General features: G+C 44.5%; 1 protein-coding gene across 1 annotated transcript in view; it reads right to left on the minus strand.

Annotated features, from left to right (window-relative positions):
- Positions 1-5,133: 5,133 nt before the first annotated feature.
- LOC115470860 (fatty acyl-CoA hydrolase precursor, medium chain-like) overlaps positions 5,134-22,402 on the minus strand; it is a 105,606-nt gene continuing 88,337 nt past the window's right edge. Inside the window, exons 9-13 of the mRNA XM_030204448.1 lie at positions 15,535-15,615; positions 13,977-14,124; positions 10,777-10,929; positions 6,390-6,462; positions 5,134-6,241 (exon numbers count right to left, since the gene is read on the minus strand). Of these exons, the coding sequence (XP_030060308.1) occupies positions 6,070-6,241; positions 6,390-6,462; positions 10,777-10,929; positions 13,977-14,124; positions 15,535-15,615 (627 nt within the window). The 3' untranslated portion in view covers positions 5,134-6,069. The remainder of the gene's footprint in view (positions 6,242-6,389; positions 6,463-10,776; positions 10,930-13,976; positions 14,125-15,534; positions 15,616-22,402) is intronic.

Here is a 22,402-nt window from a genome sequence, read left to right on the forward strand (position 1 = left end):
TTGAGTGCTGTTATGTTTCTCACCTGGTTCCAGGCCTGCGCGGCCGATTCACCGGCGAGGCGCGGTCCGGCAGAGATAGCCGGCTATCTTGGTGGTGTTTCTCCAGGATAGGTCAGCCATCTTGGGGTTGGCCGGCTGCCTGACCGAGTGCGGTGTCACTCCATCTTCGCCGTGCTCAGTCGGGGCACAGGGGCTCACAGTTACCAGATCCTAACAAGTGCATATTTATAGAATAGCTTAGTGGTTCCCAAATCTAGTCCTGGAGGACAATCTGGCCACTCAGATTTTCAGGATATCCACAATGAATATTCATGCGAGAGACTTGCATGCAGTGGAGGCAGTTCTTACAAATCTCTCATGAATATTCATTGTGGATATCCTGAAAACCTGACTTGCTGGGGTGCCTCTAGGACCAGGTTTGGGAACCACTGAAATTGCACTTAAGGAAAATATTGGCAATTGCCACGTATGTGCGGACATACCCACCTATATACATGTAATTAGCAAGTGAGTGATTAGCACCTATGTTATAGAATTGGCGCCATGATATATAAAAGACAAGAATTCTTAGGAGGCTCAGAGGAGGAAGGAGAGACTCAAGTAGATCTGGAAAATTCATCTTCATGGAAAGGACAGTGGCTAAATCAGTGGCTCTCAACCTAATCCTCAGGACACACCCAGTCAGTCGGGTTTTCTAGATACTCACAATATATGTGCATGAGATAAATTTGCATCACTACTTCCACTGTATGCAAATCTCTCATGCATATTCATTGTGGGTATTCTGGAAATCTCATGGGCTAAGTGTGTTCTGAGGACTGGTCTAATGAAGCAACTTCCCTGCCGAAACAAAAACCACAGAGGATTCCTAGCTATTAGGAAATGTGTCTAAAGCTATTGAGTAAGAGGGGGGCTTGGGATATTGTAACAGAAGCGAAAATATGCAAGGTGAATGAGCCTTATTCTCTGTCTGCTGGCATACTCTATTCTTTTATTATGCAGGATATAAATAGAAATAAAACAAAACAAAGAAAATAAAATAAGATGATTCTTTTTATTGGAACAATTTAATACATCTTTTGATTAGCTTTCAAAGGCAATACCATCTTCTTCAGTTAAGAAATGAGCAAGCGATTTCATAAATCAGAATATATAAATGAAACAAAAGCATTTCAATGACAGTCTCATGGGGAAAGGTGGGAGTGGGTAGATGGATGGATGATCAGAGGGCGACAAAGCAGTATTTTATGGTTTATAATGTGACTAGCCGTTGAGCCCGTAAAAACGGGCTAGTATAGGACGGGGGGGGGGGGGGGGTTGAAAGTCCCTCCCCTGCCGCCAAGCTCGCCGCTGCCCCTCCGAGGTCACTGCTATGTCCCCCCGGAGTCGCCGCCACCCCTCCACCCGGGCCAGGCCCTCGCTTCGCTATTGAAACAGTGCGGGAACGCAGCACACAGCTCAGATGAGCTGCCGTCCTTCTTCTCTGCCTGTGCCCCGCGGGCGGGACAGAGGCAGGGAAGGAAGGCCGACGGCAGCTCAGCTGAGCTGTGTGCTCCATTCCCACGCTGTTTCTATAGCAGAGCGAATGGCGGGCTGGGTGGAGAGTGGGTGGCGGCGGCGACCTTGTGTGTGGGGGGGGGGGAAGCGGTAGCGACGGCGGTTTCGTCCCTCCCCTTGCGCAGTAGAGACCCTCTCTGTCCCGCCCTCATCATCACGTATTGACGCGGGGGCAAGACAGAGAGGGTCTTTACTGCACATTTGCGAGTGAGTTCGGTCACTCGCCGTTTATATGTTTGATAGGAAACCCAGATGTTTGTTAAGTCCTATTCTAAGAGACAATTGCTGAAGTTATATATTAGCACATTTAAAACAAACAGGAGAAACACTCATCAAATAGTTAAACTCTGCACCTCATTACCAGAGGATGTAGTAAAAGCAGTTAGTATAACAGAGGACAAGTCCATAAACTGCTATTAAGCAGACACAGAGAAAGCCACTACAGTACAGTCTCAATTATCCAATCTTTGCTAATCTGACCATCCAGCATACCCGACAGACACCCCCCTGTGACATCATCACATTTATTTCTATTAAAAGTCTTTGTTTTAGAACAACTTTGGAAAATTGGGAACTCTATACCTTTACTTATGCATTTTTGAAGAGTTTATGCAGTATTTTCCGTATTATCTGACTTTTTATTTATCTGACAATGGGTCGGTCATTGTATAATCGAGACTGTACTGTACTTATTCCTGGGATCGGTAGCATGGAATCTTGCTACTCTTTGGTACTTACGACCTGGATTGGTCAGTATTGGAAGCAGGATACTGGGCTAGATGGACCTTTGGTCTGACCCAGTATGGCAATTCTTATGTACCCTCCCATAGCATCCTTGGGGAGGGGGTTGAGGAATTGAAGGATATGCAATGTTTCTGGCCTGGGTTCCTCCTCCATCTCTAACTGTACTGGGACAGCTTGCATTATCTCCCCAATAAAACCAATGAAAGAGAGCTTCTCTGGTGGAGGTTTGCATCTCTCATGTGGTGGGGAGGGGTCTGAAGGGAGTCCAGTGGACCTATCCTCTGAGCAGCTCTTTGGCTGTTCTTCAGACTCCCAAAAGCATTCAAATTCAGACTCATAAAAGAACTCAGCTGGTGGCATTTGAAATTCTGCCTTCTTTGCACTACTGACAGAATGGTCAGGCCTCCTACGGTGTTGAGACACCAATGACTCCTGGTGCCGTCGTGATGCTTCCTCCACCAAAGCACTGGAAACAGATACCAGAGCAGCCAATTTCAGCTCAGCCCTCTTCAGGCTTTGGCATCCAGGGCAGGGCATGGATCTTGAGAATTAGTTGGATCACTCCTATCCTCAACATCAATGATGTCAAAGCTGCAGCATTGCATTGAACAAAGAAGCACTCCATTGACTCCTCCAAACTTCTGCTTGAGCTGATTGTCAACTGCCATCAATAAAGGCGGGAGCATTTCTGTAGGAATCGCTACATCTTCCTGAGTCATTTGAGAAGTATCAGAACTGGGGTTTCGAGTCTGTGGAAATTGACACACCCTCTCAGATCGCATGGATGTTGAGCTGTCTTCACATCGAAGGTACTTCAAGAACACTGGTGACATTAGTGCCATGCAATGGGGTTCATTATCAAGACATCTCAGCTTCTTCCCGATGTCTTGCATCATGCTTCCTTGGCTTTGATGAAGATGGGGTTGAATGATTACTGTTTCTGTTGCGCTCTACCAATGCTTGATGTCTAGGATGACTGAGAGGCTCTCAAAGTCAATGCATCCACAGCATCCAGAGCAACTCCTGGACCCATGGAGACTGACGGGTCTAATGCCAATGTTGATGGACTGATCTTATCTCTGAAAAGTTTTCTCTACCATAAATCCCTTTTTTTGATATGAAAAAAAGAATGTAATGAAAGGGACATTGTTAGGTCCCAGGCATTGTAGGCACCATGAGTGAATATACTTAATGGATAAGGTCCTGTTGAACCAGGAACACCTCTTGATGCTGCTGGGAGTCTTCTTTTACAACATATCATCCAGAAAAATAGCAGTAGCAAAATCAAATGACTTGGGGCCCATTCACTAAAGCTTAGCGTGCACTAGGCGCCCGGTATAAGAGGCTTGGGGAGGCTAAGCCTCCCCAGCCCAACCTTCCACGCCTGCTGCTTTCTTCCTAATATTGCCCCTCTCTTCCCCCCCCCCCCCACCCCACCTCACCTCGTGCCTTAGGCTGTAGAGGTTTTCCTTCCCTGTCTCCTGTTTCCACCTCTGCCGTTCCTACAGTACTAATTATAAATCAAAGCTGTGCGGGACCTTGACTCTCTGCACACTGCAGCTGCTGCCTCCTCCTCTGCCGGCCGACCTCCAATGAAAGAGGGTTATAGCAGAGGAGGCAGGGTCAGCTAGAAGTGGTAGCTGCAGCGTGCAGAAACCCACAGTCCCACACAGCTTTGCTCTATAATTAGCTAGGCAGAAATGGCAACAGGAGGGAGGGAGGGAGCCTCTGCTTTCATAGGCAGAGCTGTCGGCTCTGCTGGTTACACTCCTTCTGACATCAATTTCCTGTTCCAGAGGGGGAAGGACTGACAGAGAGCAGGCAGCCACACCTATGAAAGCAGAGGTTCTGCAGTTTGTTTTTTAAATTGCTGCTGCTCGTTAGAGGAGAAGCAGAAGGGTCTGCAGGAAGTTCAGAGAGAGAGAGAGAGAGAGAGAGAGAGAGAGAGAGAGAGAGAGAGAGAGAGTAGAGGTGCTGGTTGAAAAGGGCAAAGAGAAAGGGGGAGATTCTGTGTGTGTGTGGGGGGGGGGGATTGGAGAAAGAAGAGGCTAGCTACAAGGGGATACAGAGCAGAGGGACATGCTGGCTGAAAAGGGAGGGGGAGTAAGGTGGGAGAAACACTGGATATAAAAGGTGGAGAGAAAAAGGGATATGCTGCATGAAAAGGGGAAAATAGAGGGGAGTTGCTGGATGAAAAATGGAAGAGAGGAGAAATTCTGTCAGGAAAGGGGTAGAGAGAGAGAGGGGGGAAGACACTGGCTGTAAAGGATGGGGGGGTGGGGGGGAAATGCTACATGGAAAGGGTGGAGAAAGAGAGGGGAATTTGCCGCATTGAAATGAGGAAAATGGAGGGATGCTGAAGGGAAGAGAGGAGAAATAATGGCTGAAAGGGATGAAGATGGGGAGATGCCAGATGGAAAATGGTAGAGGTGGGAAATCTGCATGGAAAGGTGGAGGGAGAGAGAAGATATTGAATGGGAGGGGGAGATGATAGAATTAGTGAAAGACTGGAGAATATAAGGAAGGGGAATAGAAGAACTGGGCTGAGGGAGAGAGAAAGCTGTAGGTAGAAGCAGTAAAAGAGAGAAATTGAATTGTAAGAATAAAAGAAATTTGGACAGAGGTGGAAAAATAAATAGAATAAAGCTGATAAGAAAAAAAAAAATCAATGTTGGAGACAGATGTGTTAGAAGAACTGAAGATGACAGAAGGAGAGAGAGAAATGACAAACAGAGAGAAAACCCGGTGAAGAGAGCTAAGAGAAGACAAAGGAAAGTAGAAACTAAGGACTGGGACTGACACAATGAGAAAAATTAGCCAGACAGCAAAAGGTAAATAAAAAGAAATTTATTTTTTATTTTAGAATACATCACTGTTCACATGGCCAATAGGAGTAAGCTAGACTGAGGAGCTAGGACTGACCAAGAGCCAAGTGTTAGACTACCTGCACATAGTACTGCACATACTATTCTCTTTAGTATATTGTATTATTTAACATTTTTTGGTAATAATTCCCTGGAGAGTACTCAGTGTGCATGATACCATCAGTTACAGAGGTACTAGGGGGAAGCAGCTGGCAGGGGGGTCTTCTGTACTGTGCTTAAAAACGCCATTTGCTGTCCCTTTCCTGTTGATATAGGTGTTGACCCCTAAGGTTTTTAACTTGACCCCGCCCAACTTAGCCCTGCCTACCTTAGCCTCCCCAACCAGTTGAGTCACCGACTGCCTAGCGTACACTAATGTCCATTAGCACATGGTCAACTTTAGTAAAAGGACCTCTCGGTTACAAAAATATCCTGGTCAAGGTGCTCAAAACTGAAAAATAGGCCTAGATTGAACTATGTGAAAAAAGAAAGAAAATTTCGAAAAATGACAAAAAAAGAACTGACTAAGAAGCCGTTGAGAGAATGCCAAGACCTACGCAACAGTGACAGTACAGGACTTACAAAGTTTTTCAGAGAAAATAAACTTCAAGGCACTTGAGAGAACTGCAATAAAAAAAAAAAAAATAAAATGATCTGAACGCTTCTGTGGAGAAAACCAGTTAGGTGGTCCCATACAAGTGTGCATGCAAAGTGAGAAGCCCAAAAACTTCTGGAAAAATTGCTGAAGTACCCGTTCCCATGCTGGGTTCTGTCAGTGACATCACCCATACTTGTCCTTGGAGAAAAAAAAAAGCTGTACTAGCTTGTTAAAATTATTACATTTTGATTAAACATTTATTTTGCTTTTTCCAAACTGAACTGCAAATGTGGCAGATACTTGAAATTAGAGCTCAGCATGTTCTCTGGCTTTGACTTTTTCAGGCAAGGTCTCCATCCAGAACATCACACGATGATCTCTCAGTTTTGTTCCAATCTTCTGCTTTAAATTTAGCTCCAGATATTGTTCTTTCTGGTCGTAGACTGGCCATTTCACCAAGCCATTGCTATTTGGGTTCCTGGAAAGAAAACAGAACAAAGAGTAAGATCTAAGGCATTTGGAGAAAAAAAAATAGAGATTGGAGAATCAGGGCCTAAATTAGAGTTCAGTTTGATTCATAATGTTAAATTCTAAGACCGTGGAAGTGTGGGTGACTCCATTCCTACCCCTGTCGAGCGAAGTTTGCCCAATATTTCATCATTGTTCTGCTGAGGGTTTTCTCTTCATCTGTAGCATTACCTGAAACAGCAGAATATGTACGGTAACATTAAAGATTATGCTGCACCAGGTACTCGTACTCAAGAACTAGAAGCATGAGAAAACTTAGAGTTTGCACAAGAAATGGCATCATTGCGTAAATGACAAACACAAATATCTGGTCCGATAGCCATGTTAAAATTGTCATATTGGTAGGAAAATGAAAATAAGAACACATGCATATGAATGTATTTTGGTACTTTTCAGGGCCCTTTTACTAAGGTATGCCGAAAAATGGCCTGTGCTGGTGTAGGTGCATGTATTGCACGTGCACAGGTCCATTTTTCAGCGCACCTGCAAAAAAGACCTTTTTTGGGGGCCAAAAATGGACGTGCAGCAAAATAAAAACCAGTGCTCGTCCATTTTGGGCCTGAGACCTTACCACCACCCATTGACATAGTGGTAAGGTCTCACACGTTAACCGGGTGGTAATCCTCAGTGTACGTACACTACTGATTACCGCTCGGTTAGCGCCACGCGGTAGAAAATAGAAATTATTTTCTGCCACACATTTTGGATGCGCGTCAAAATTAGAATTACCACCCAGGGCACATGGTAGCTGGGCGGTAGTTCTAATTTGACGTGCGTAGTACACACGTAGGCGCCTACGCGCCTTAGTAAAAGGGCCCCTTAGAGGGGCATAATCGAAGGCGGACGCCCATCTCCATGGCGACTATCTCCGAGGACAGGTACGCGAAGGGGCGGGACAGACCGTATTTTTGAAAAAGATGGGCGCCCATCTTTTGTTTCGATAATACGGTTGGTGCCGGGCAAATGCATCGGATTCGGGCGGATTTGAGATGGGCGGTATTGGTTTTCAGCGATAATGGAAACTGAAGCCGCCCATCTCAAAAACGAACACATCCAAGGCATTTGGTCATGGGAGGGGGCCAGGATTTGTAGTGCACTGGTCCCCCTCACATGCCAGGAAACCAACCGGGCACCCTAGGGGGCACTTGTAAAAAGTAAAACAAAAACAGTAAAATACCTCCCAAGTCCATAGCTCCCTTCACTTCGGTGCTGAGCCCCCCCAAATCCCCCCCAAAACCCACTCCCCACAACTCTACACCAGTGCCATAGCACTTATGGGTGAAGGGGGGCACATACATGTAGGTACAGTAGGTTTTTTTTTTTTTTTTGGGGGGGGGGGGGATTGAAGGGCTCCCATTTACCAGCACAAGTGTAACAGGTAGGGGGGTTGGGCCTGGATCCACCTGCCTGAAGTGCACTGCACCCATGAACAACTGCTCCAGGGACCTGCATACTGCTGTGATTGAGCTGGGTATGACATTTGAGGCTGGCATACAGGCTGGAAAAAAAAGTTTTTAAAGTTGTTTTTTTTTGGTGAGAGGGGGTTAGTGACCACTGGGGGAGTCAGGGGAGGTCATCCCCGATTCCCTCGGGTGGTCATCTGGGCAGTTGGGGCACTTTTTGGGGACTTGTTCATGGAAAAAAAAGGGTCCAAAAAAGCAGTCCAAATTCTCGCTACTGCTGCCCTTCTTTTTTCCATTATCGGCCGAGGGCGCCCATCTCTCCTCGGCCAATAAACATGCCCCAGTCCCACTTTCACCATGCCTCCGACAGGCCCCGTCAACTTTGTTCGTTCCCGCGACAGACTGCAGTTGGAGGCACCCAAAATCGGCTTTCGATTATACCGATTTGGGTGCCCACGGGAGAAAGGCGCCCATCTCCCGATTTGGGTCGAAATATGGGCATCTTTCTCTTTCGAAAATAAGCCTGTTAGTGTTCTCTTCCTGGTCTTATTTGATTTCAAACATTTTGTAATGTTTGAAATCAGTACTAATTGTATTGATTGATTATTTTTCAAAGTAAACTATTAATACCAGTGTTGCTGGATTAAAGTATGTAAATAATTGTCTGGAAAAGAGTTACTACTAGTATATAGCTACATAAAACTAACTGTGAGCAGGTTCCCAGTCCAGAGACCTCTCCCAGGGAGTGGGGGACAGTGATAGCTCTAGGCCTCTTGCAGTTCAAAGCCAGTCCAAGGCTGGTCTAGAGGTAAAGAGTAGTGGCAGATGATATATCAGGGTGGGTTATGTGGTCCAAGAAGTCCACAACCCAGTCGGGTTTTCAATATTTCCACAATGAATATGCATGAGAACTATTTGCATATAATGGAAGCCATGCAAGCAAATCAATCTCATGTATATTCATTGTGGAAATCTTGAAAACCTGGCTGGGTTGTGGCACTCACCCCTGGGATAGATCAAGTCTAAGTCCAGAACAAAGCTTAAGTAAACAGAAATGTCCTTATCATTTCAGAGTATGTCAGTATAGGGCCGGATAGCCTTCAAGTCACCAGCAACAACTTCCTGGTTCCCAGCAAGCCCTTTTCAAGATCCAAGGTCCAATTAGCTTCCTCAGGAGTGTAGTTATTGGTGCTGGCATCAGACTCATTCTTTTCAGTATCTCAGCTTTACCTGTGTTTACCTAGTCAGAACAGGGGTTTGCTTCAGTGAACAGGCTCCAGTTCAAATCCCATAATGTTCCTTCTTTCCATGGTGCAATATTTCAAAAGTATGTTACTGGTAATCCTTATTTTTTTTTTTTTTGTTACATTTGTACCCCACACTTTCCCACTCATGGCAGGCTCAATGCGGCTTACATGGGGCAATGGAGGGTTAAGTGACTTGCCCAGAGTCACAAGGAGCTGCCTGTGCCTGAAGTGGGAATCAAACTCAGTTCCTCAGGACCAAAGTCCACCACCCTAACCACTAGGCCACTCCTTTTATTGGTAAGTTACTTTTTAAGAAATTCCTTTGACCAAAGGAGTAGTCAGATTAGCCAGGGTTGCTGTCGCGCCTCTCACCTGCTTAAGGACCTGATCGCCCTCCGGTCTCGACGTTGGGCTACAGAGCGCCAGCCATCTTGGCAGCACCGGCGCTTCTGGATCGGTGCGCCTCTTCTGGGCACGGAGTTCGGTTTCTTGGACTGCGTCTTCTACTTCGGATTGGCCAGGGCCGGCGGGACTCTGCCTCCAGTTCCTTGGGATTGGTCTTCTCTCCTTGCTCCGTCGGCAGGCAGCCAATGAGAGCTTTCCTTGCCTGCTGATGCGGCTTTCACCTTGGGAGGGGCTTGGAGCGCTTCCTTCCAGCTGATCCTGCTTCCCCTGATGGAGGGGGCTATTTAGGAGCAGGTCCTTCTCTCAGACTTTGCTTCGGCTTGTACTGGTGTAGTCTTCTGGGCGCTTGTTACTCTCATTGTGCGGACTGTGTTGAACCTTTGCCTGGATCTGGACTTTGCTATTGCTTGCCGCCTGCCTTTGAACCTTTGCCTGGACCTGGACTTTGCCATTGCTTGCCGCCTGTCTTTTAACCTTTGACCTGGACCTGGACGTTGCCATAGCTTGCCGCCTGTCTTTGAACCTTTGCCTGGTCCTGGACTTTGCCTGCTGCCTGCTTTAATACCCTGCCTGTACTCAGAATTCTGCTTTGCCTGCCACCTGCCTGGATCTTGGCCTGGTCCAGGCTTCTGCTTTTGTCTCTGTTGTCTGGAAGAGGTTACAGAATTCGATTCTTCATCTCCTTCTGCAGGTAAGCCAGGATTGTTCAGCTGCCAAACTAGGGTTTGGCACAAGGACTCACTACTCCTAAGGGAGCCGTGACAGTTGCAAAGATCTCACATAGCATAAGATCAAATTAGTTCATGCAGAACCATTCTCTCCTGCAATATGGAAGTCTTAACAGATAAACTGAGTAACTGAAGATTTTAATTACTTAGGGGTCCTTTTACAAAGAAGTACTAGCATTTTTAGCACGTGTTATAAATAAGCGTGTGCTAAACACTAGAGATGCCCATATATTCCTATCGGTGTCTCTAGCATTTACAATGTTTAAAACCCTGAACTTGAGTGTACAATGGTAATATAAATTATTATTACAATAATCTGTATAGCACAAATACTAAATATATTATCAGTATAAAATGTTTTTTTTTTCTGTCTCCTTGTCTTAATTTTTATTTCCTTTTTTGTGATTGTTTTATCTTTCCTATTATTAATGGACTTCCTTTCATTTTTTTTTAATTTCATAGCATGTAAATTGCTCTGCTCTGCCTGCAATAAACTATAAACCTCTAGTCTGAAGATGAGAACTATTTAATCTGAAAATCTTGTGCACTTCATAATCAGATCATTTTTGGTACACTGAAATGTTATCTCAGCCAGCAAGAATTCAGTGGACTTTGAAGTACTATGAAGTTCACAGAGGGCACAGATTTATTTTAATTTAGGAAACAGGATGGTGCCTTTAACAAACAAACACTGTTCCTTACCGAGTACTGATACATCACTATCCAAGAATGGGCCTCCAAACACAAAGCCAATCTCATCAGTGTGATCTGCTCCTTTCAAGTAGTCTGGTCTAGGGCTTGCCCATGCACTTGGCCGATGTTGAAGTTCAAACACGTAGACTGGAAAGCCAGCATCTAACAGACAACCGAGAACATTCCACTGTGATAAATATAATACACATTGTATCCCTTTAGATGAAATTATTTCTTTATTAACCACTTTCCTGAATGGTGTAGTAAAACCAAGTCTGTCTAATGAAGCAGTAACTTACAGTTAGGTCATTGAATCCAGCATAATGGTGACACCTAGTAACCAGATTCAGAGTCCAGCTTTTCCATGTTCCAGGAGGAGCTGTAATTTGTGGTCCTTGGGAGGTGGACTGTCACTGTGATATTTGGGCTATGGTAGGGGGTTGGTTCAAAGAAGACAGACCAAAATGATAAAGGCAGTGGAACTCCTCCCATGTGGGAAAGGCTAGGGAGATTAGGGCTCTTCAGCTTGGAAGAGAAATGGCTGAAGGGGGTTATGATTGAGGTCTACAACATCCCGAGTGGTGTAGAATGGGTAAAAGGGAATCGATTTTTCACTCTTTCAGAAAGTACAAAGACCAGGGGACATGCAATGAAATTACATGAAAACACTTTTATAACAAATAGGAAGATATATTTTTTTTCTCTCAAAGAATAGTTAAGCTCTTTGGAACTTGTTGCCGGAGGATGTGGTAACATCGGTTAGCGTATCTAGGTTTTAAAAAGGTTTGGACAAGTTCATGGAGGAAGTCCATAGTCTGTTATTGAGATAGACATGGGGGAAGCCACTGCTTGTCCCTGTGATCGTTATCATAAATCTTGCTACCATTTGGGTTTCTGTCAGGTACTTCTGACCTGGATTGGCCACTGTTGGAAGCAGGATACTGGGCTAGATGGACCATTGGTCTGACCCAGGATAGCTATTCTTATATTCTTATATACTGAGTGCTAATGGGAACACTAATGCATAATCTGGAAGAAAAATAGTGAGAACTTCCCTAAAAGGAGCCATGTAAAATTTCCAACTACTATGCGGTAAAATCCCACTGCAAATTTTAGTGCATTTTAGTAAACGGGCCCCTAAGTCAGATTCCAAGTAAGGCTGTAATGCAGTGGTTCCCAAACCTGGTCCTGGAGGCACCACAGCCAGTCAGGATTTTTAGGATATCCAGAATAAATATTCATGAGAGATTGCCTCCACGGAACGCAAATCCCTCTCAAGAATATTTATTGTGGGTATCCTGAAAAACCTGACTGGCTGGGGTGCCTTCAGGACCGGGTTTGGGAACCACTGTTGTAATATTTTCCATCAGCTTCAACTTAAGATATTCCCAACATAGAACCTGACAACTTGTTTCTGGTTTATCCTATTCTCTTCCAAAGTCAGAAGGATCAGATCCAAAGAGGCTTAGGGGAGATTAGGTAGGAAAGCTAGTGCTGGGATACTTCTGTGGCCTGTGCCCTGATCGAGGCTGAGTGGAGCTTTCAGGGGCTTTGACAACAACTTCAGAAAATTTAGACCAGTGCTGGCCACACTTCTACGATTTATGCCCTAAAAAAGGCAAGGATAAATCAAGATCAAGTGTACATATGGAGTAGAGGAGTAACCTAGTGGTTAGAGCACTAGTCTTGACATCTAGAGGTGTGATCCTGGGCAGGTCAGTCACTTAACCCTCCATTGCCTCAGGTACAAAATTAGATTGTGAGCCCTCCTGGGACAGAGAAATATCCAATGTACCTGAATGTAACTCACCTTGAGCTACTACTGACTGGGCTTTATCAGCAGCCATTTACTATGAGGTAGCATTTTAATTCCAACTTTCACCTTAAAGTGCATCTGTGTCCCCAAAACATAAAAGTGCTGATTTAGTGACATTCCATACTAATCTACTCATAGTAAATCAACATCTTACACATTTGTTATTAAACACCATCTCCATCAAGATGTAAAAGTAGCTGAATGTCATCCACACAGGCATAGAATGAAAAACCAAAATTCCTAATCAATTTCCCGTACAGAGACACATAAATATTAAATATTAGTGGGGAAAGAAGTGAATCCTGAAGGTCCTTCCCCTCCTGCCCCAGAGTCCCTTTGGGTGGTAGGCACGGGAATGTGATATTCTAAAATAAGTAAGTTCCCGATGAAAAGAGCAGATAATTTGCCGATAATAGGGAGGGTTCCACGGAGCTCAGCTAGTCAGCTTCCAGCCTGTAGCTTTCACTGCCGGTGTCTTAGAAGCAAGAGACACCATTTTGTAAGATATCGTGATTTGCTAACAGTTACTTGGCCCCCTGAGGAAGCTTAAATCTTATAGCGAAACGGAGAGCCCCGTTGGGCAAGATTAAAAGCTAAGTAACACCATTATTAGTATTATTGTTAGAACAATAAAATATCACGATTTAGGATTTCACATATGGTGTATGATATACCAGTGGAGTTTTTTTGAGACCAATGATTATAATGGAGTCCAAGAAGTGCTGGCGTTTGAGCACATTGAGCACAGTATCGCCATGCAGAGACTGCTGAGGTCTTTTTTCTCCACTTTGAATTGGAAATAGGAATAAAGTAAAAAAAAAAAAGAATTGATACCAGACTGCATGTTTATGAAGTTAGTGTGCTTTCAGCTCATTATTGACGGCATGGTGACACGTGACATGTATTTTTATAGACTAGCACATAATCCACACCTAACTTAAGGCACCTGTATTTATGTCTGTTGAAACCAGGTGTAAATGCCAGCACCTAAATTAGGGGCAGATCGGGTGTATTCTATAAAAATACATGTAAATCATAGGAACACCCCCGAAATGTGCCCTAAACACACCCCTTTGAAATGACACCATATAGGAGTTATATGCACATTGTTATAGAATACGTGTGAGCAGAACTCCCAATTAAGGCCAATAATTGGTTGATAGCAACCAATCATTGGCACTGATTGACTCAATCAATTAAGCTGTGAGTTCAAATTGGCTTTGTGCGCACAAGTTTAGTCGCCATATATAGAAACTATGGGGGATAATGTGTACAGCGCTGCATACGTCTAGTAGCGCTATAGAAATGATTAGTAGTAGTAGTAAGTAGTAGTAGTAGTAGTAGTAGTAGAGTTGACCGCTCTACCCCAACAAACATTATAGTTTGAACTTACCTCTGTGATATTTGGCAGTTTTAATCACTGGTATAGCTATTACTAGATCTCCCATCATTTCAAGAAACTGGTCTCGTAGCTGAACAGGGTTCTCCGTATCACCCACATACTCATCAAGTATCAAATCTATGAATTTTATAGTAGAATCCTGGTTTGGGGGGGGGGGGGGGGGGAAGGGGTGAAGAGAGAGAAGGGTTGAATAATGAAAGTACTACATTAAGGATCTGATTTATCAAGTTGTACTTTCTACAGCCTTGGTAAATCAGGTGCTATGTTTGTTGCTGCATTCTAAATGTAATTCATTTGGGGCTCTTATCTGCATGACTGCTATAGTTCAAGATGCATTACAAAATTAAATTCATATAAGGTATAATGCTGTTTATATCACACATAGGGGGCAATTCTAAAAGCTTGATGTGTTTATGCATGCAAGATGCACATAACTACACGCCCAGCTATAGAATTACCGTTGTTTGTAAGGTGCTAATTTATTATATTTGTAATTCTGTTCCTTGCTTAGAAATTTATGATAATAAAAGAGTTATAAATATATTTTATTATTATTATTATTATTATATACATAGAATTTCCCTTATATAATTTATTGGTTATCTATCGAGTGATGCCACTTTTTGACAGTATTTGAGATGAGACCCAGAACAGTAATTGCTGCTATGCTGAAATTTTCAGAACAGCAGCACATGTTCTGCTACTAGAGAGTGCTTTGCTGGGTTGAGTTTTCCTTGCCAGATATTCACTGGAAAGAGTAGGCGATGGGTTGGAAATCAAGGAAGCTCAAGTTCACCTACTTCTGCAGCTGAAACTAGCTGCATCTTGGGCAAACCACTACTTTATTGAGGCTCAAGCCCCAGCCTACGTTGTAATATTTGCAGTGGCGATTTATTGCACCCATTTGCATTGGATTTCACGGCGCCCTTTAGGGTGCCATATAAATAGCAAAAATGATTATGTACAAAAGTTTGGTTTTATAAAATACAGGAGGTCACATCCCTTTCCCTCCTCCCCTCTCCCTTTTATTCCCCGCCCTTTCTATTTTCGTTACTCTCTGTCCTATATTTCTTTGGCATTCCTTTCTTCTTTTCTTGTGTTATTTGTAAAACACGTCATTGTCTTTGACTGAAAGGCAGTATATCAAGTGTAATAAACCATAAACCATCACCTCTCTCTCCTTCTAACAGAAAGCTAAAACCAACTAAGCTGTGGTTATACTATATTTGTACCAGGCATTCATTTGTAACACTCCTCCTAAGAAAACCTTGTGTTCCAGCACAAAATCTAGCTGGCTAGGGGATATTGAAGATAAGAGAGTCTATTCTGTAGTTAACTGGATTAATTGTTAAGGACTCCATAGAGCAAAGGGGCTCTTATTTTTTCCTATGGGCAAAAAAATTTACTGGGCAAAATGTACTTGTTTCCTCAGTTTAGCTCATTCCATAAGTCCACAGTCTGCCGAATGAACAACATTATTGCTGAAGGAGTAGGGAAGGGATATAGGCCAAACCAAACAGGCCAAGCATAGAATAACATAATCACATACCATTATCCACACAATATTCTGCAGGGATCTGTCCATTTGTTCTCTATTCATGCCTTCCAGTAAGCCAGGGAAACTCATTGCCTGCAGAACAAAATTAAAAAAAAAAAATATATATATATATATATATATTAGTTTCTACATTATTTGCAAAACTATTTAGTAAGGCTGAAGTACAAGTAACGTCAGTGGATTGAGAAGGGTTGGCTCTTACAAAGTTGTTCACATAACAGCATTACGTTTTCTCCATTTTGCAATTCATGCTGAGGCCCAATGAATCCAGGAGATTTTCAGTAGAGTTCAATATTTAGGGACCTTTTTACTAAGCAGCGCTCTAAAATGGCCAGTGCTATCCCCAGCTTGTGTCTTTCCTAGGGTTACCTTTCATTCGGATTTCCACGGACATGTCCTCTTTTTGAGGGCATGTCCGGGGCGTCCGGCGGGTTTTGCCCTCACGCATGTTTGTCCGGATTTCTGGACAAGTGTGCGTGCGGTTGCGAGATCCATCGGTGCCATGGCACTCCCCTCCCCTTCCTTACCATCTTCCCTGGTGGTCTAGTGATGTCTTCGGGGCAGGAATGAGCCCCCTCTTTCCTGCCCGGAGCGCTGCCTTGCCCATCCTCCTTCTCGGTCTCGGCTGGGGATTCAAAATGGCCACCGAGAGTTGAAGTCTTGAGAGGCCGCTTCAACTCTCAGCGGCTATTTTGAATCCCCAGCTGAGACCGAGAAGGATGTAGGCAAGGGCAGGCAGCGCTCCGGGCAGGAAAGAGAGGGCTCTTTCCTGCCCCGAAGACATCACTAGACCACCAGGGAAGATGGTAAGGAAGGGGAGGAGAGGGGAGTATGTGATGGGGGGAGGGGAGTATGTGACGGGGGAGGGGAAAGGGGGCAGAATGAGGATCCAAAAGGGGCGTGGCAGTGGGCATGGTGGGGGCGGGCAGGGGGTGTGACATGTGTCCTCTTTTTCAGAGGACACAAAATGGTAACCCTAGTCTTTCCCATATGCTGAGGCCACTTTTAGTGTGGCGGTAAAATGGCCTCATTTTCCATTATTCCTATTGATGGCCACATGCTAATTTCCCCATTAGCACTTGGCCACTAGGGCATGAGCACTTACCAATATCTATTTTCTAGGCAGTAAGGGTTCAGGCACTAGCCACGCACTAATTAGTTAGCATGCAGCGATGCAGCTGTGCTAACTGATTAGCGCAGAATATGCTTACTTTCGCCCTCAGACATGCCCCCAGCACTAAAAAATACATTCTGTTTTTTAGTGAGTGAGAAGCATATGCCAATTCCAAACTGCCACTGGATGCCTGAGCACGCCTCACGGTAGGGCTTCTTAGTGTTTACCGCAGCTTAGTAAAAGGACCCCTTAATCTTTTCCCTTCAAATAGCACTCCTTTTATGGTACATGGCAGTGGCATAACCAAGGGTGGGCCTGGGTGGGCCCAGGCCCACCCAGTAGCAACACACCTATGATGCGGCTGGCAGGGATCCCAAGGCCCCACCAGCCAAAAACTCCCAACAACTGTCCCTCCTGCATACCTTGTAAATAGCAGATCTTCACCAGCAGTGAGCAGTAATTGACACATACTGCTTGCACCAGCCCCACAGGCTTCCCTCTGATGTAGTCCCGTCTATGTGGCAAAAAGGAAGTTGCATCAGTGGGAAGGCTGTGGGGTCAACAAGAGCAGTGTGTATTAGTTGCTTGCTCACTGCTGGCGAAAATCTGCTATTTAAAAGATTTGTGGGGGAGGGGGATCTTTGAGAGACCATGTGGCATGCAGGCAAGAGAGGGAGAGACCAAATCACTTGTGGGACAGGGCGGAGTTCTGCCCACCCAGCTAGGGCCCAGGCCCACCCCAAAATTGGGTGTCTGGCTACACCCCTGGTACATGGATTGCATACTGTGCGCTAATTGCATCGGGTTGTCCTGAATGATGTGATTCATAGCCTGAATAATCTGATTGATTAGCATTTTATTTTAAACATGCCTTTTAAATTTAGTACCAGTGGAATTTCTATACCTGAAGACATTTGTTAAATCAGTAATCTATTGGAGTAACCCACAGCACTGGATGGGCCTTTTCTGTCAACAATAATATAACTGTAAGTTGCAACATTTTTTAAAGGGACATGTGTGGCAATTGCCAGTACAAGAGGCAGATCAATTCTAACCTCAGCTTGGATCAGATATTACTAGTCAGAGCAAAGCATGACTAATTAACTCAAGTCACATGAACTCTCATAGGAGCCTGTTTACTAAAGCACAGTAAGGTTTTGAACCTACCGTTCCTTAACAAATATTAATGTGCAGTAAATGTCGTCTGCAGGTACCACACTGAGAAGTTCTTAAGCACACATGAAGACTATTCACAGTTAGTGCAGATGCAGTTATCACTTCCTTTTGAGAAAATAGTAACATAGCAAACGTCGACAGATAAAGACCTGCACGGTCCATCCAGTCTGCTCAACAAGATGGCCAGAGTTGAATCTGGCACGCTGTACACAGGGCCGGTCTTAGCAAGTGCGGGGCCCTGTGCAGACCAATTTGATGGGGCCCCATCCTAGACCCGCCCCACCCTAGCTCCACCCCTCCGAGCTCCAGGGACCCCTCCCTCTGAGCTCCCTCCGAGCTCCAGGACCATCCCTCCCTCCCTCCGAGCTCCAGGGCCCCTCCCTCCGAGCTCCAGGACCATCCCCCCTCCCTCTGAGCTCCAAGGGCCCCCTTTCCTCCCTCCCTCTGAGCTCCAAGGGCCCCCCTCCCTCCCTCCCAGCTCCAAGGCCCCCCTCCCTCTGAGGCCTCCCTCCAAGCTCCAGGGGCCTCCCGCCCTCCCTCTGAATTTTAAAAATCATCTTACCTCGTTGGGTTACAGTGGCAGGCAGCAGCAGTGAAAAGCATGTGAGCTCAGCGCTTCAGGAGCCTTTCTTTCTCTCTCTCAGCTCTGGTCCCAACTCCCACCCTCATTTCCTGTTTCCGCAAGGGCGGGAGGACGGGACCAGAGTTGAGAGAGGGAAGGGAAGGGAAGGGAAGGCTCCTGAAGCGCCGAGCAGCTTGTATGCTTTTTACTGCTGCCACCTGCCACCGTAACCCTGACAAGGTAACTTAGTTGACTTTTAAAATTCAGAGGGAGGGGGACTGGAACTTGGGCGGTTGGGGCGGAGTTCAGGCGCGCTGTGCGGGGCCCCCTTGAGCGCGAGGCCCTATGCAGTTTTCCTGCACTTCCAGTTCAGTTTCGCAATATTGGCTAATATGCCCATACTGCCCACAACGGTAGCAAACAGGAATTCTCTTTTTCTGCTGAGGTCTCCAATAAGATCTCATCTATTTTCACACTCTTCATAAAATCTTCCTCTTTTTTTCTGTACTGATTCCCAGATGGTTCTCTGTATTCTCCGTTCTTCGGCTTCCATGTTCCCTTATTTTCATCCCAGCTTCTATTCCATCTGTACTCAACATTCCAAGATTTCTTTTGTTGGATTTTCAGTGTTTCCTCCTCTGATCTTTCCAGCAACTCATCCTGCTTTCTTCCTATTTCTCTCAGCCGTTTAGTAATTTCAGATAGCGCTGTTACCAGTACTTCTATATCGGCTGACATAGCATGCTCAGGCGCTTCACTCCGACCTCGCTGTAATAACTCTATTTGCTGCTGCAATTCCTCCATGTTCTTCTCTGTCGCCTGATGTGCAAGTCTCAATAAGGAAACTAAAATCCCCCCTCTCCGCACAACAGTTGCACTTGCAATCAAAATTTGATATTAACTTTTTCCACAGGGAAGAACAATTGCCTTTACATAGAGTATTCCACAATTCTTAAACACATGAAACAGCAAATATCTTCCTCAATATATTCCCATATATATTCCTACGTTCCCAATTTCACTTTATTTATAAAGTGAAGGTCCTATCCTGCCGACTATGCCATTTTTGTCACCCTGCCCCTCTCCTGAGTGAATTCGCAAACCTCACTGATGTTCTAAAATTCCTTTCTTAAATAGTCAGGGCCGAGTACCACAAATGCCTGACTCAGGAGAAAGGGAAGGATACAAAAAAAAAAAAAAAAACAATAAAAATTTAACGCATACATTTTTATTTAAGACAATCAATAATACTTCCAATTAGACTCCTATGCATACCCCATTACATCCTTTTCTAGAACATTAAATTATAAAACATTTAAGTGTGATACAAAGTAATTATGTTTCTATTTTGCAAGTTTGGTTACCAATAGTAAACCCTTGTACTTTCTCTTCCCTTGTTTCCAGACAGAGTAACCCACCCGCAACAGAAGCTATGCCCCAGTATCAGATACGTATTCTTCTATTATAATACTTATTAACACCTCTTTCCTATTAAGATAAAACAGTTCTTCTCTTTTCCAAAGAATTTGATTCTTTGTGTTCAATTTTTATTTTGCAGGTTATAATATACAGAACCATGAATCCTTCTTCACTGGGTCTCAGGTAAGTGTTTCCTGTTTTTATGTTCATCTATTTATTTAGATCACCCACTTAGCTGAGTATTTTGTTTCCGGTTGACATTCTCTTTCTTGCGTGGGGGCCCAGTGTCTCCGCAGCTGTAAGTGCACTCCAACGCCACTCTCTTCTCCCAGCTGCTGTACAGAAGCTCCAACTCCTCTCTCCTCTTCTCCTTACACCTTTCTCTTGATAAAAATAATTGAAGGCAAAACCCTCTCTCCTTACTCTCTGTTAACTTTCACCTTCCTGTGGTAAGGACTTTAACAAAACACTGGGGCACTCTAACTATTTGAAATAAATTTAATAAAATTCCCCTACCATACAAACACTATCTTTACTTAAGCACCCTATGCTCTCAGAAGCTGGTTGGTAGCTCATTCATTCTGTCATAATTAGCATCCTTTCTCCTTAAAATTTTGCTCTCTCAGTATTCCATTCCCCTCCCCTCACACATTCACTTTTAAAACCAGACTCACCTAGCTAATGTCCCACTTAAGCACCCACTCTCTCCCAATCACCAGTCATTAGCCTCAGTCATCAGTCTCTTATACTCTCAATCACATTTGTACTATATTTGAATCCTTAAACTTTCAAATAGAGCTCTAAGTACATAAGTACATAAGTAGTGCCATACTGGGAAAGACCAAAGGTCCATCTAGCCCAGCATCCTGTCACCGACAGTGGCCAATCCAGGTCAAGGGCACCTGGCACGCTCCCCAAACGTAAAAACATTCCAGACAAGTTATACCTAAAAATGCGGAATTTTTCCAAGTCCATTTAATAGCGGTCTATGGACTTGTCCTTTAGGAATCTATCTAACCCCTTTTTAAACTCAGTCAAGCTAACCGCCCGTACCACGTTCTCCGGCAACGAATTCCAGAGTCTAATTACATGTTGGGTGAAGAAAAATTTTCTCCGATTCGTTTTAAATTTACCACACTGTAGCTTCAACTCATGCCCTCTAGTCCTAGTATTTTTGGATAGCGTGAACAGTCGCTTCACATCCACCCGATCCATTCCACTCATTATTTTATACACTTCTATCATATCTCCCCTCAGCCGTCTCTTCTCCAAGCTGAAAAGCCCTAGCCTTCTCAGCCTCTCTTCATAGGAAAGTCGTCCCATCCCCACTATCATTTTCGTCGCCCTTCGCTGTACCTTTTCCAATTCTACTATATCTTTTTTGAGATACGGAGACCAGTACTGGACACAATACTCCAGGTGCGGTCGCACCATGGAGCGATACAACGGCATTATAACATCCGCACACCTGGACTCCATACCCTTCCTAATAACACCCAACATTCTATTCGCTTTCCTAGCCGCAGCAGCACACTGAGCAGAAGGTTTCAGCGTATCATCGACGACGACACCCAGATCCCTTTCTTGATCCGTAACTCCTAACGCGGAACCTTGCAAGACGTAGCTATAATTCGGGTTCCTCTTACCCACATGCATCACTTTGCACTTGTCAACATTGAACTTCATCTGCCACTTGCACGCCCATTCTCCCAGTCTCGCAAGGTCCTCCTGTAATCGTTCACATTCCTCCTGCGACTTGACGACCCTGAATAATTTTGTGTCATCGGCGAATTTAATTACCTCACTAGTTATTCCCATCTCTAGGTCATTTATAAATACATTAAAAAGCAACGGACCCAGCACAGACCCCTGCGGGACCCCACTAACTACCCTCCTCCACTGAGAATACTGGCCACGCAATCCTACTCTCTGCTTCCTATCTTTCAACCAGTTCTTAATCCATAATAGTACCCTACCTCCGATTCCATGACTCTGCAATTTCTTCAGGAGTCTTTCGTGCGGCACTTTGTCAAACGCCTTCTGAAAATCCAGATATACAATGTCAACCGGCTCCCCATTGTCCACATGTTTGCTTACCCCCTCAAAAAAATGCATTAGATTGGTGAGGCAAGACTTCCCTTCACTAAATCCGTGCTGACTTTGTCTCATCAGTCCATGTTTTTGTATATGCTCTGCAATTTTATTCCTAATAATAGCCTCCACCATCTTGCCCGGCACCGACGTCAGACTCACCGGTCTATAATTTCCCGGATCTCCTCTGGAACCCTTCTTAAAAATCGGAGTAACATTGGCTACCCTCCAGTCTTCCGGTACTACACTCGATTTTAGGGACAGGAGCCACTGCCACACACATCCACTCGCTATTGCACTCCAGCCGCTTCTCAATACAGAGAATTCCTTTTCATAAATTATGTTATCCCAAAATTCACTCCTACACATTCACCTTTACCAACTCTTTATAAACTCCCTTTAGAACTACCACCATTCACCAGTGTAACTAATTACACTTAGCAAAAGTCACAACTACTCTGCTTAACTTACAAATTTTCTTTTAAGTACTTTCAAAC

Source organism: Microcaecilia unicolor, chromosome 5, assembly GCF_901765095.1.
Source record: "Microcaecilia unicolor chromosome 5, aMicUni1.1, whole genome shotgun sequence".
Taxonomy (NCBI): domain Eukaryota; kingdom Metazoa; phylum Chordata; class Amphibia; order Gymnophiona; family Siphonopidae; genus Microcaecilia; species Microcaecilia unicolor.